This window comes from Galeopterus variegatus, unplaced genomic scaffold, assembly GCF_000696425.1.
Source record: "Galeopterus variegatus unplaced genomic scaffold, G_variegatus-3.0.2 Scaffold651, whole genome shotgun sequence".
In the NCBI taxonomy this organism is placed as follows: domain Eukaryota; kingdom Metazoa; phylum Chordata; class Mammalia; order Dermoptera; family Cynocephalidae; genus Galeopterus; species Galeopterus variegatus.
The window spans coordinates 321,497-334,943 of record NW_007726762.1 but is presented as its reverse complement, the minus strand read 5'-3'; the positions used below and the strand labels follow the sequence as shown (position 1 = coordinate 334,943).

The 13,447-nt window shown below is 35.8% G+C and overlaps 1 protein-coding gene across 3 annotated transcripts in view; it reads left to right on the top strand.

Annotated features, from left to right (window-relative positions):
* Positions 1-13,447, top strand: part of ZNF385B (zinc finger protein 385B) — a 317,580-nt gene that overhangs the window by 15,628 nt on the left and 288,505 nt on the right. Inside the window, exon 1 of one of the 3 annotated variants that reach the window (XM_008570990.1) lies at positions 1,693-2,022. The exons of the other annotated variants lie outside the window; for them this stretch is intronic. Coding sequence (XP_008569212.1) covers positions 1,998-2,022 — 25 coding nt within the window. The 5' untranslated portion in view covers positions 1,693-1,997. Of the gene's footprint in view, positions 1-1,692; positions 2,023-13,447 lie in introns of those variants that run through there. 3 annotated transcript variants of the gene reach the window in all.

Below are 13,447 nucleotides of genomic sequence, written 5' to 3'. Positions count from 1 at the left end.
CTGTAATCAAATATCATGGTTTCATTTAAAACTTTTATATTATTACTAGGGAGTTTCATGTGCGATAATAATAAAAAGATTTCTAGCACACGATCTCTCATGAACTGTTTTTTAATACAAGAAAAGTTGTGAGAGAGAGAGATAGGCCACATTCAAATGTGGCCCTCGGGGTTCCACAAGGCACAAAATAAATGGAATTCAGGTGGCAAAAGTGACTGCAAAGGGTGATGTGGGTATATGTACACACACCACACACACACATACACACACAAATGTCTGAGAGGTCTTCAAAAAGTTTATGGAAAGATTCGTATTCTTTTCTTTCTCCATGTGACAACTCTAGATTTTTTTTGATTCGTATTATCTTATAATTCCATTTTTCCACAAACTTTTCAAGATACCCTCATATGTCTGTGTCTGCAAGGGAGGGCGTCTAACAGCAGCCAGTAAGGAGTCAACTCTGCATATAGGGACATAGTGAGGATACCCATGGGAGTGCCATGTTTAACATTGCTCCAAAATGTGTTGTTATGTACATGTGCATTGTGGCATCTTGCTTATTTTTACAGACGTTTTAGATTGCAGACACTACTAAAGGTGTCACCTAAGAGCTAGTAGTAGTATTAGAAGTGAACCCAGTCATTTACAGAAGATCCTCAAGTCAGGAATTGCCTTATTGGATCCTGATTTGCTCTACCTTTAGAGTCTCAGCGAGAACCTTAAACTTGTTTTTAAAAATCTGAATAGAACCTTAAATGTGTTCTTTGTCAATGCTGTCTACTAGGAATTCCTTGCACTTATCTTTGTGATTTTTGATAAATATTTTATGTCCTTTTTGCTTTGCACTTCTCAGGCACACGTCAAAGCTGTATAATTTGTGATCTCAAATCATTGCTGCTATTTTCCAGAATATAGCTGCCTTGTGCCTTTTTAAGACTTTGTCAACTGGCTCTTGCATCTTATATTTTAGTAACAAAAGAGGAAGGATGGTAAAAGGTAAAGGTTTAAATTTGGGGGTAGCTGGGATAGGAATATACAGGTTTAATGAGCTATGAATTTTTTAAAAATAATGAGCAAAGATTATGGTGTTAAAAATATTCTCTATCTTGCATATTTATCTTTTTGTTACACGGAATACATTTAAATCTTCATTGTCTAAGAACTTGTCTTAAAAGAAAATTCATAGTGTTCTGTTCTGTTACTAACATAGCCCTACACATTTTTACTATCATCATTATTTTAATCTAGAGACAGGCACTTAGGAATTAAAAGACATTTAACTTGCTCTTTAATGTCTTTTATTTGACATCTGTGTCAAATATATAGGATTTTTATTTGTTATAATTATAATAGCCTCTAGTGACTTTACTTGTCAGTAGATAAGTCCTAGGAACCTATAGCTATTTCGGTTTTTGCAGCCTTTAAGATAAGTCCTTATATTGTAGACTACTGATTTCTTCTCTGTATCCTGCTCATTGTTGAAAAGCCAGAGCTATTTTTATCATTTACACAATTTCGATAGATGATTCTTCATTCCACAAGGTTTGGTGCTAAATCTGTGGAGTCTTTCATAATCATATCCTTTTTGTGGTTTGCTTGAATTTGATCACAGTGGCTGATTTCATGCATTGATAATGAAGGCTTAGGTTGCCTGTTTCTCGGCATAAATCCACCTCAGACTTGTACATTGACAGTGTTCCTGGTTTCAGCACGCATGGAGATATAGAATTGAAATTGCTCTGCTTTCTTTACAAATGACTCAGAGTGTGCTTGTCCTTCCCTAAAATGTTGCCAGCGTGTAAAGGATTTTCAATGAGCAGTGCAATAAGCCAGCAACTGGGAAGGTTTGGAGCGGCACTGATATAACGTGGTGCTGTCACACAGATAACCCAGGCTGGAGCCAAGTCTCGGTAGCACTGTGCATTACCCTGGTCACATACTGGAAGTTTTGTTTACCCAAGTTGGTTGCTCTTGAAGCTGGTGAAAGCCCTGCCAGGATGTGGAGTGGACTTCCTAGCAGAGGTGAGCATTTTTATTCTAAAACTTGGACACTGGGGTCTGGGATGTCAATAACAGATTCTTTCATACGTTTTGCTGAATCTTGTGGAGTCGTCAGTTGTGTTTATCACATCACACTGACACATCTGAAGGGACAAAACTAAAGAGAAAAATATATGATTCTTTAATTTTATCGGTAAGTAACTCCTTAAATGGGTGTGATAAGCATCTTTTTCTTTCTGTGCTAGCTGTTTGCCGAGGACATCTTACAGTAGGTGACTTCCTTTGCATTTTAAACATTCAGAACAAGTCAGTGATATTAGCAATTTGCTCTCATTACTGAATATAGGTAATTAGCAGTGTTATTATATGCTTCATGTATATAAAAAAGACTATAAACTAAATGTACTCTGTAGAATCATTGACTTGAAAAATATATAGGAAGAAACAAGTCATGTTTATGAGATAACTAAGAAAGTCGGTGAAATAGATCACACACTGGAGTTGACATTTTGTTAAGCCTGACATAATTAATAATTAAAAGTTATGACCTGTCGTGCACTGGACAACCTATAGCAATGGATTTCTAGTGATGGTATGCTGAAAAGAGGAAATTTGCAGCATTTCTTTATAAAGCCTTTTTTAATTAGACGTGATGTTTTAAATGTAGCAGAGTTGATTATTGAAATGTAAAAGTATTGGTGTTTACCTGAGGAAGTTGAATTATTATATCATCATGCTCAGAAATTTCTTATGTGGCATTATAAGTATAGGGCATTTGAAAGCCAATTAGATAAGGGCAAACTCAAAGTTAGCCTCCAAGTAGATGGAGTCCTTTTGCCTAAGGTCTGCTAACCTCTAATTCATATGTGATAAGAAGCTGTTTCTAAACAAGAAGGGAGTGTTATGTGATTATGAGGATTATGATGTATTTAAACAACATTATGCTTATTAAGTGTCTGTCTGGTATGTGAGGTCTGCAGAGAAATCTATTTTCATTTGATTGGAGGCTAACATGATGGCACATGGGGTATATGTACATACGTATATATGTTTTTCCTGCCAAATTTATTTGAGATAGCTGTTCTATAGCTTTCAGCATTAGTGTTATAGATAAGTGTGTGTTTGTTTGACAGAAGACTTGAGAACCCTGTTTACTGCCAGTACACATAAAGCTTGGCTAGGCAGACGCATCAGGAGCAAATCATTTGTGTTTGCCAATCTGTCTCAGCAAGTCCCAGGGCCACTATCTTGCTAGAAGCCACTGTGTGCTTTTGAAAGCATGAAATTAGTTTTATACTGAGCACATGGTTTCTCATTTAGCAGCTCTTTTTATGGTAATGGTCAATTTATGGTTCATTGCCAGGATTTCGGTGTTCTGTCATAGCTAATAGCTTCTGCTAAGGTGTCTCTATGAAATTTTTAAAAAGTGGGGAGGTAGGGGGTACCTAATTAGACCCTCAAAAGAAACTTACCTTGAACCTAATCTACTCTCTGGATGCACTGTCATTTCTCCAAAGTTCCTTTATGTTGTTTATTCCATTCCTATAGATTTCAAGTTGCTAGTTGCTACTTTGGACCTTTCTTGACCTCTAACATCAAAATAGCTATGTTCTGAAATGTAAAATATTTGTTCATCTTTTTGCACTGCATTTGTAGAAAACGACTCTATTAGTTCTGACCATATAGTGCAACTCATCATTACGTTTATCTGCTTGTCTGGTAATGCATCCTAGAGCACTGTTGGAGAGAGTAAAAGGCTTTTTTGCATTCTATATTTGTATAAACTACCCATACTTTGTTGTACATCTATGTGCTGTGAGTAGGGTGAGTTAGGGAATAAAATTAAAACAGTCTGAAGATACATTTAAAATTTGAAAAATGTCTTCTTTCATGCAATGAGCTCATCTTGAAAAGCAAAAGCTCTCAAATTCCTAAAATTATAGAAATATTAAATACAATTTTTGTTTGTTTCCACGGAATTATGATAGATGAAATGCCCTTATAAATGTGGGGAGAATGCTTTCCTTAGACTTTTCTTTCCATCAGAAAACAACCCTGTTGAAAGTTGTGCCGGTCATAATGCATTTTGAAATAGAGGTAATCAAAATTACCAGAACATTTAGTGATAAATTTATCTGTGTGCTTATTCTTTGCATGGTGGTAATGGATATGCAGGTGGATTAGGGTGCACATTGGAATGGAGTAATATACCTTTTCTCTCTTGTAGTCTTGATAATGGAACTGAAAACACCTCTGAAATCTTGAATTTCATGATTTTTTTGTTTTCTTTTTGGCAATCCTTGGATCTTTTCCTAGGTTAAGTAATTGCACATGATTAAGGATTCAAAGTAAAATGTTATTATTGAAATACAGGGTATAATATGAGCTGTTATAAATAGAAAAAGGTTTTCAGTTTTGAGATGAAGCTCAGTTTTAACCAATTTATTTTTCTTCTGTTCTTTGGGGTATACCATCACAAGTCATCATCAGATCGTCAGGGGGACTTTGTTTTAGATTTTGACTTACAAGTAAATATCTCATATTTCTCACTTCCCCAAAGCCCATGAAACAAATTGGGTTTGTGGGTTGAGAATTAGAAGGTTAGAGGGCATTGAAATTTTCTTTTTGAAATTTCTGATGATGTAACATGTTTAGTAAATGAAACCTTTAAAGAAGTTTTAGAATATCAGAATTCAGTGAAACTTACATTACATAGAGCATAGAAAATTCACTCAAAGGAAGCAGGGATAATTTGGCATATCTGCCTGAAGTCTTAGTAGTAAATTCTCTTTCCCAAGAACTAGGATTAAGATAGTCATGAGAATGTGAATGTCACGAATCTCAGTGATTTACCTGCATCTTTTTACTTTTATAGCAAGGGATAGCAATCTTGAGTTGTTCTTCAACAGATTTTTAAAACAATTAATTATAAAATAAGCAGATGTAGTACACCTATTTCAGTTGAGAAACATGATTGCAAAATCAAAGTAGTCTCCAAGTTCATTGGGCTTCCCAATTGTGTACATTGTAGATATATTGTTTGGATGATTTATAGAGTTTGTAGTTTGTTTTGAGGTATGTTGCTGAGGTGATTACACTTTAATGAGAAAGTACGTTCTTACCTCAAAGCTTTCTTTTCTTTCTTTTAGTCTTTTCACTGACTTCCTTTTCCCACATCCCATTAACAAACTAGGAATACCTAGTTTCAGGTTGTCAAGTTTAGCAAATCAAAATATAGGACACCTAGTTAACTTTGAATTTTACCAAAAACAATGAGTTGGTTTTGGTATAAGTATGTCCCATGCAATATTTGGGACATAATTATACTCAAATTATTCATTGTTTAGATGAAACTCAAATTTGACTGGGTGTCCTGTATTTAATCTGGAAGTCTTCCAACGTTATAAATCACATGGTAAGTCTCCAATAATGTCATAGAAGATTGGTTTTGTCAAAGCCAAAATGGAGGCTTCACATTCCTGTAAAATCACTCAGTTTCTACTGTTAGGGTCTATGACTGAAAACTCCTATGGTGAGATAGTTACCATCTGAGAAACTTAAAATGGTATAAAAAATAGGATTAGTAGAGTGGACATCATAAGTAAGTGTATAAAAGCCTCCTGTAACTACTAAGATAAGACAATAAAGGAAGCACATTAAATAATAGTTGTCACTAACATTTTAAATAAATAAAAATGAGTATTGTACAAGTAATTTCCAATTGTTATCCCTTGCCAACTGGAACGTTTTCAGGATTTTCCTCCTTTAACGGATTTGAGATAATTATAAATTAATTTTGTTTTGTTGTAGGTAAGATGCATAACGAGAGGGCCCCCCCTCAATTCCCTCTCCCCCACTCCTCCATCTGGCCTTTATTCAAATGTTCTTTGAAAGTTATGGCCTTTTTGATTTTAGAACTCAATTTTTGACTGCCACCCCCTAGGTTTCTCAAAGAAGCAGAGTTACTTGCAAACTTGACTTATAAGAAAATCCATGGGATCCTTTAATTATTCAACTCACCTTAGCTGAGTAAAGTAGAATAGAGATTTTATCTATTGTATGCCTACTGTGTACCTCATACAATGTCACAATATCTTTAGGCAGGTTTTTACTGAATTCTTATAACAATTTTATAACATATTAATGTAACACCTACTGTACACATGCTAAGTTATTTACAAAAACCCTGTTCCCCGCCCCAAGCTACCCCAATTTCAACCACACCATAACAGAACAGAGATTTTATCCTGGAAGTGAATGTGACTCTTGCGCATTAGGCAACATCCCCATAGTAGAATAAAGAGGTCGTGTTCTGAGACTCACCTAAGCTATGTTGCAACATCCTCTTTGCTCTCTCAGCTTTCTGCATTACCTTTCTTCTCTCTTCTTACTTCCTAATATCCCCTCCCCCACTTCTTTGTTAATATCCCTAACAGGAGAGACTAGACATCAGTGTATAATTTGAATCTCAAAATGAGAAAAAACAAATGAAAGTGAATCACATATGTTAGGAGACCTTGCAGTTGATCAGTGAATAATATGGAGGAGATGTTTGGAGTAATTTCTTTAACATTTTGTTCCTGGTCTGAAATACCACTGCATTTCTCTCTGCCACTCATATAACATGTCAGACCAGGAACCTATTTTGAGCCTGAATTGATCAGTTGTATTTGAGTCCAATTAACCCAAGTTTTGGAAATTAATGAACTCTACCATCCCAATAAAGTACTGTTCAGTAAATCATATCTTCTTTGAATTAAGTGTTACTATCACCCCTGCCCCCTAATGACCTAGCTCATTTCTCGATGTCTGTTGCCCTAGAGGACAAATTCTTACTTATTCCAACTTTTTTCATGTGTGTTAACAGTATACCCCTATTTTTATTGGTTTATTTTTTAATTGAAATGTATTGATCATACAAATTTATGGAGTACAGAGTTATATTTCAATACACATATGTAATGTGTAGTGATCAAATCAGGGTAGTTAGCAAAGTCATCATCACAAAAATGTATTGTTTCTTTGTGATGAGACATTTAAACATCTCTCTTCTAGCCATTTGAGAACATACAATAAATTACTGTTAATTATAGATGCCTAGCACTAATATATAGCACTAGAATTTATTTTTCCTATCTGGCTTTTGATTTTGTGTCCATTAATCAACCTCTCATTATCTCCACTCCCCCTTCTCTTTCCCAGCCTTTAGTAAGCACAGTTCTACTCTCTACTTCCAAAAGTTCACCTTATTTATTTATTTATTTTAGTACCCACATATGAATGAAAACGTGGTATTTATCTTTCTGTGCCTGACTTAGGCTCATCCATGTTGCCGCAAATGACAGGATTTTATTCTTTTTCGTGGCTGAGTAGTATTTGATTGTGTATATAAGCCACATTTTCTTTATCCATTCATCTGTCAATAGACACCTAGGTTGATTCTATATCGTGGCTATTGTGAATAGTCCTGTAATAAATGTGGAGCATACCCCTATTTCTATCTGATTATTTTGGATCTCCAAAGGTATTTTTTTGCCTCCCTTTATCAATCTATTTTCCACTTTTGCCTAGTGTTACTGTGTTGTGCATTAGATTTCCTCTAATTATTTGTTTTTGGGGGGTTTTTTAATTGTTTAAAATTATACTGGAGGCCTTTTCTGGTACTTACACTATGCTTTTGGGAAAAGATTCTGACTTCTCTTTACCTTAAATATTCCTCTACTCCTGGCCCCATGTCAATTCCAGTGTCCTCCTACTTACTTCAGTCATATTTGGCTGTGCAGTGCATTTGTTATGGCAAGATACCAATGTGAATCCATAATCCACAATTCAATCACTAAATATCTTCCAATAACATTTTTTTTCCTTTGAAATTGTCCCCAAGGGCCGACCCGGTAGCTCACTCGGGAGAGTGCAGTGCTGGGAGCGCTGCGGCGCTCCCGCCGCGGGTTCGGATCCTATATAGGGATGGCCGGTGCACTCACTGGCTGAGGTAGCTCACTCGGGAGAGTGCAGTGCTGGGAGCGCTGCGGCGCTCCCGCCGCGGGTTCGGATCCTATATAGGGATGGCCGGTGCGCTCACTGGCTGAGCGCGGTCACAAAAAAGGACAAAAAATAAAAAAATAAGAAATTGTCCCCAAATTTTTGGAAAAGGCACTGGTGGATAAATTGAAGTTGCTACTTTGAAGGACTCTATTTCTTTAATTTTCTAAAAGGTAAGATTGCTCGACAGGTATATTGTCTTGGCAAATAGCAATTGAATAATAGACACCTGACTGAGGGAACACCTGTACTGCAGAGGTGAGGAGCCATCTGTCTTCTGATTTCTTTTTCTAAAAAGGTACCGCATGTTGACCATTTGTTCATTACGTTAGTTCTGCATCTAGGAGAAGCAGAGATGCTGAGTGGTTGTGGGAGCAGTTGCTGAGGCAGTCAAAGCCCAGCTCTATTATGACTTAGCAGCACGATCATGGGCAAATCACTTTTCTTTCCAAGTCTCAGTTTCTGCATCTGTAAAACAAGAATAATAATAGACTCTACTGCATGGATCTGTTGTAAAGATTAATTGAGAATAATGTATACAAAGGTGTTTGCATGGCAAGTTAAGGGAAAATGGAGAAATACGATATACTCAGAAGTTATCATAGAGAAAGCTGTAGGGTTGCCAAATGATGACTTGACGGCTTGACATGTGGTAAGTACTCAATAAATGCAGCCCATCGTTCTTTTCAAATTATTTTTTCTTCTATTATAGCAGTCTTCTAGTAAAAATTAAGGTATGAAAGATAAAACCCCAAATAGGTAAATATTGAAGGGAGATATGGGGCTGGAGCATAGGAGATCCAAGTTGGATGGCACCTCATGTGAGATTTGGGGTAGGTAGAAAACACATAAGGAATGGGCCTAGGTGGGAAAGGAAGGGACTTTCTGAAAGGGAATTGGGGAACCTTACTGCTTTTGTCTCCATCCATTTCCAACTACTATATAATTTGATCCTTACCATAACGCTGAGAAGTAAAGAAAGTTGTATTTGCTCATTATACTGATAGTAAATCAGTGTCACCAAAAAGCTAAGTGACTTGCCCAAGAGAGCAGAACTGGAAGTTCAGCTTAGACCTCCAGAAACCCCCAGTCACCAGCTTCCATACATCGCTCCAACTTCTGCTGAGTTCTGTGGACTGCCCAGCTTGAATGTTCACATCTGAATGAGGAAATAAAGGCAAGATGGGAAAAGGGAATGGAGTTAATGAGGTGCATTTATTCCAGGGATAAAGTTTTAAAGCTTTTTGTTGATTGGAATATAGCATTTAAAGAAGGTTGGAATGATGGTTAGAAGCTCAAGAAGTAGCCTTATTAGTCAATGATGTTAACATTATCATCACATTTTATTGTGTCTGACTACTGAAAGGGCTTTCTGTGTAATCTAATTAACTATCCTTGACACACCTCCTGCTAAAGGGTAAGCTTCTTTAGCATGGCATAACAAATCCAATAATTAATAAGAATCATCATATATTAAAAACTTAATGGTCCAATAAGTTGGGAGTGTAGGAAGGGCAGGAGACTAAAGTTTGTGCTTTGATTTGTTAATCAAAAGAAGAGCTAAAAAATACCTGCAAAATGGATGGAGAAAAGATATCCTCTTATTTATTTTTTAGACAAAGTTGTATGCCCTCAAAACAAATATCAAACAAGATGGAGAATTTTAAAAATTATTCTGCATACTCTTATTTCAATAAATATAGGTTATAAATATGGATAAGTCAATAAGAATAATTCTTCACCTAATCAGAACCTATAATTATTAGCTGTCACAATCATGATTCTTGCTGACCCATGTATTATATTTATTTTCCTTTTTCACATTTAATATGTTTATAAAATGTAAAAAAAATAAGATAACTAAGATATGTTTAGGAAACAAGCTCTTTACCCATAATTAATGATTTCTACAATCAGACGGTATACTTATTCTATTGTTGTATTTATCACACTGCATATTATTTATTTTAAAAATATCTTTCTCGCCTATGAGATTGTGAATGCTTTGAGAATAGGGTCTGTATCCTGATTTTTTAAAAACATGTGACTCTCAATACAATACCTGGCACATAGTAAACGATGCATTCAAAACATTGGCTAAAGGATAGTACACTTAGATACGTATATAGGATCTGTGAATACCTGTGCAGAACTCAATAAATTATTTGATATTGCTGTTCATAAAAAGATTAATTTTTTAATTAAAGCTACAGTCGAGACACTATTTCATTTACCTATCAGATGAGTAAGATCAAAATGTATGATAATACAATGAGTTACCTCCTGTGTGGGCATAGGAGCACTCTCATACATTGTTGCGTGGAGTGTAAATTGATTCATGTATTTTCAGGGCCATGTGGGAATAACTGTCAAAAGTTAAAATGTTCATATATTTTTTATCCAGCAATTTCACTACCAGCTTTAGTCAACATATATGCTTGCATATGTATACAACGATACATGGAGCAATAAATTTCCTTGCATGTGTGTATTATACATATGTATAGGATCATATTGTAACAGTATTTGTAGTAGGAAAAGACAGAAAAAAATACTCAGCTATAGATGATGGTGGTAATTATTGTTCATCTATGCAGTGTGATATTATGCAGTAATTTAAAATAATAAGATACATTTGTGAGCACTGGTATGGAATAATGTACAAGATATAAGCAAAATAAGTGCTATGCAGAACAAAGTATATATTGTTTGTTTAAAAGATATGTGTGTGTTTGTATGTGTGTGTACACATATACAGAGAGAAGGAGAAGAGAGAGGGGAATAGGAAAAAGAGAGAAACAGAATGAATACATTTATTTCATAGAGGGGCTAGGGACTGGAGTCAAAGCAGAATTACTTTAAACTACATACCCTTTGTACTGTTTGAAGTGGACTTATATTTAATTATTATACCCTTTTGTAATTTTGAATTTTGTAACATATACGTGGTTTACTTTGAGAATAACAAATATATTCACATAAAAAATGAAAACGAAAGTTGAAAGACATGGAGGGAAAATGGAATGAATGTCATGTGATCAAAAGTTTGTGGGGTTGTCAGATGATGACTTTATAGTTTCTAAACACAATTAATGGATGGAAAAAGACATGGAGCAGAAGCCATCCCACCAGGTAATCAGATGATGATCCAGCCTGTTGTCCTTTGTCCTCCCAAGTGTCTCTGCTCCCTAAAAGTTCAAGGTGAAAACCTGGTGTTTGGTCAAGTTCTGAGCAGGTGTTCAGGTGTTTCTTTGACCCTCTATGACCATTCCTGCTGTCCAGCCTTAGCCTGCCTGATGGTGCATGTTTGCCTTCCAGTACTTGCTGGAAATATACTCCTTGAGTATTCATGATTGTATGTAGTCACCTGAGTGTCCTTCCCACAAAAACTTCCACTTGTCTTATTCTTGAATGTCCATGTAAAACACCAGGGCCTTAGGGAACTTTCAGCTTTGTGACAGTAATGAAAATTTCCAAAGCATTTTATGCAAGCCACACCATCATATAAAAAATGAAGAAAGACCAAAACTACATTAAAATTATAGTGATGCATGCCTTAAATCTGTAAATGTGACAGCATTCAGTGCTGCTCTGTTGTGCAGTGAGTTTGTTTTTTTAATCTCATACATTTAGTTCTGTGTTTGAGAACCTCGTAACGCTGGGATCTTTACCTTTGGGGTTGTAATACAAAGTCATGATGAGGTGATGGACATTTTACCCTTGCTTCTAGGGGTTTAATGCTGAGTTTGTTAATTTAAGGCATTCTTTTTGTGTAATAAGCTCAAAATGCCAGCTGAGCCAAAATGGGAATAATTTATCTTACAGTCAATGTCAGCTTGCAGAACTGTAGCATGATTTTGATTGGATTTGATTAATATTATGATCAGCCGACTATTGGTTAACTAGACATTTTCCTTTTAACTGTCTTCTAATTGATCTAAATTGGCTGGACTACTGCTCTTCAAAATATGTTCCTTGCATTTGAAGACAATGCTACTAGATTTTCACCAAGTCTTATATCTTTTTGCTATTATCAGCTGCATTATTACTGGCATTAATATATTACCTACCCAAGTTTAAGGGTAAAGTTTGTATTTGTGAATCCATATAAAGCCAATTGGACCACAGGAACACTATGATATTAGTCTTAGAAGCATCATGCTCTAACTGGCTGAGCTAACTGGACACAATACGTTGACCTTATGCTAATATTCTATGAATTTCCATCTTTCATTGCCCCATAAAAAATGGCAGCAAAAACAGAGCAGGGAAAGATGCCTTGCCTAACTCTTCCTGTCAGATAGTTTTAAATAGGTTTAAAGAGCTGTCCAAGGATCAGTGCAGAGAGTATAATACCCAAACTACAAAGGCTGAACATTTGTGCAAGAGAGATTCTAATCCAAATAAGCATGTTTCTTTCCTTTGCCAGGCATTTTTTCTTTGTGTAAAGATTAGTATCAAATGTTGGTCTGTTTGTAGCATGTCTGGAGGGTAGGGTGGCAGTGAGGAATTGTCAGGAAACAACACGGACAAAGCAGGCAGGCAAGTCCCAGAGAGCCTGGTATGCAAATCTCCAGTAGCCTTCTTAGCCATGGCCATACTCGAATTAGTTGAGAAACTTTTAAATAATACCAATACCCAGTCTCTACGCTCATCAATTAAATCAGAATTGCTGGCACGGGTGTATTTAAGAGCTCATTAGTTTGTTCTAAAGCCACATTTGAGAATCACTGGTTAAAGGGGTTTGTGCTCTACAGTGCAGGTAATGGAGAATGTTTGAAAGAAACACCAAAAGTGAACTGATTGTGAAGAAATTAAGAGTGAGACAAGAGAGCACAGTGGCAGAGTTTGTGATTTGGCATCGGTTAGACACAGGTTCAAATTCTGACCCTGAATTTTATTAGCTGTATGTGAAAAAGTTCTCTAACCTTTCTAAACTCAGTTTTCTCATCTGTAAAATGTACCTCATCAGGTAAATGTGATGATCAAAGGAAGTCACACATACCAGTAGTCTGGCACAATGCTTAAAAACATGGTAACTGTGGGAAAAAATAAAAGCAGGGGTATACCTTTCTAAGTTTGCAGTCTTGACTACCTCTTTTGAACAAAATGGGAACAATACTAGCCAAACTTGAACATACAGATTGAAAGCAAATGTTGCTTAAAGAAATAGATGCATTTCAGTTGGGAAAACGCATATTTCTAAAAACTTAATCCATTTCAACTAGTAATGCACATAATAAAATCTGAATTACATGTTTACAGTAAAAACAAAAAAAAATGTCCCAGTAGACTGAGTTTATAGCTTTTGTTTCCTTAGGACCTGCTGGTCATTACAGAAAACGAGTGATTCTTTCAAACTTAATTACACTTTCAATTTTAGGTTACTTCGCTATCTTTTTGC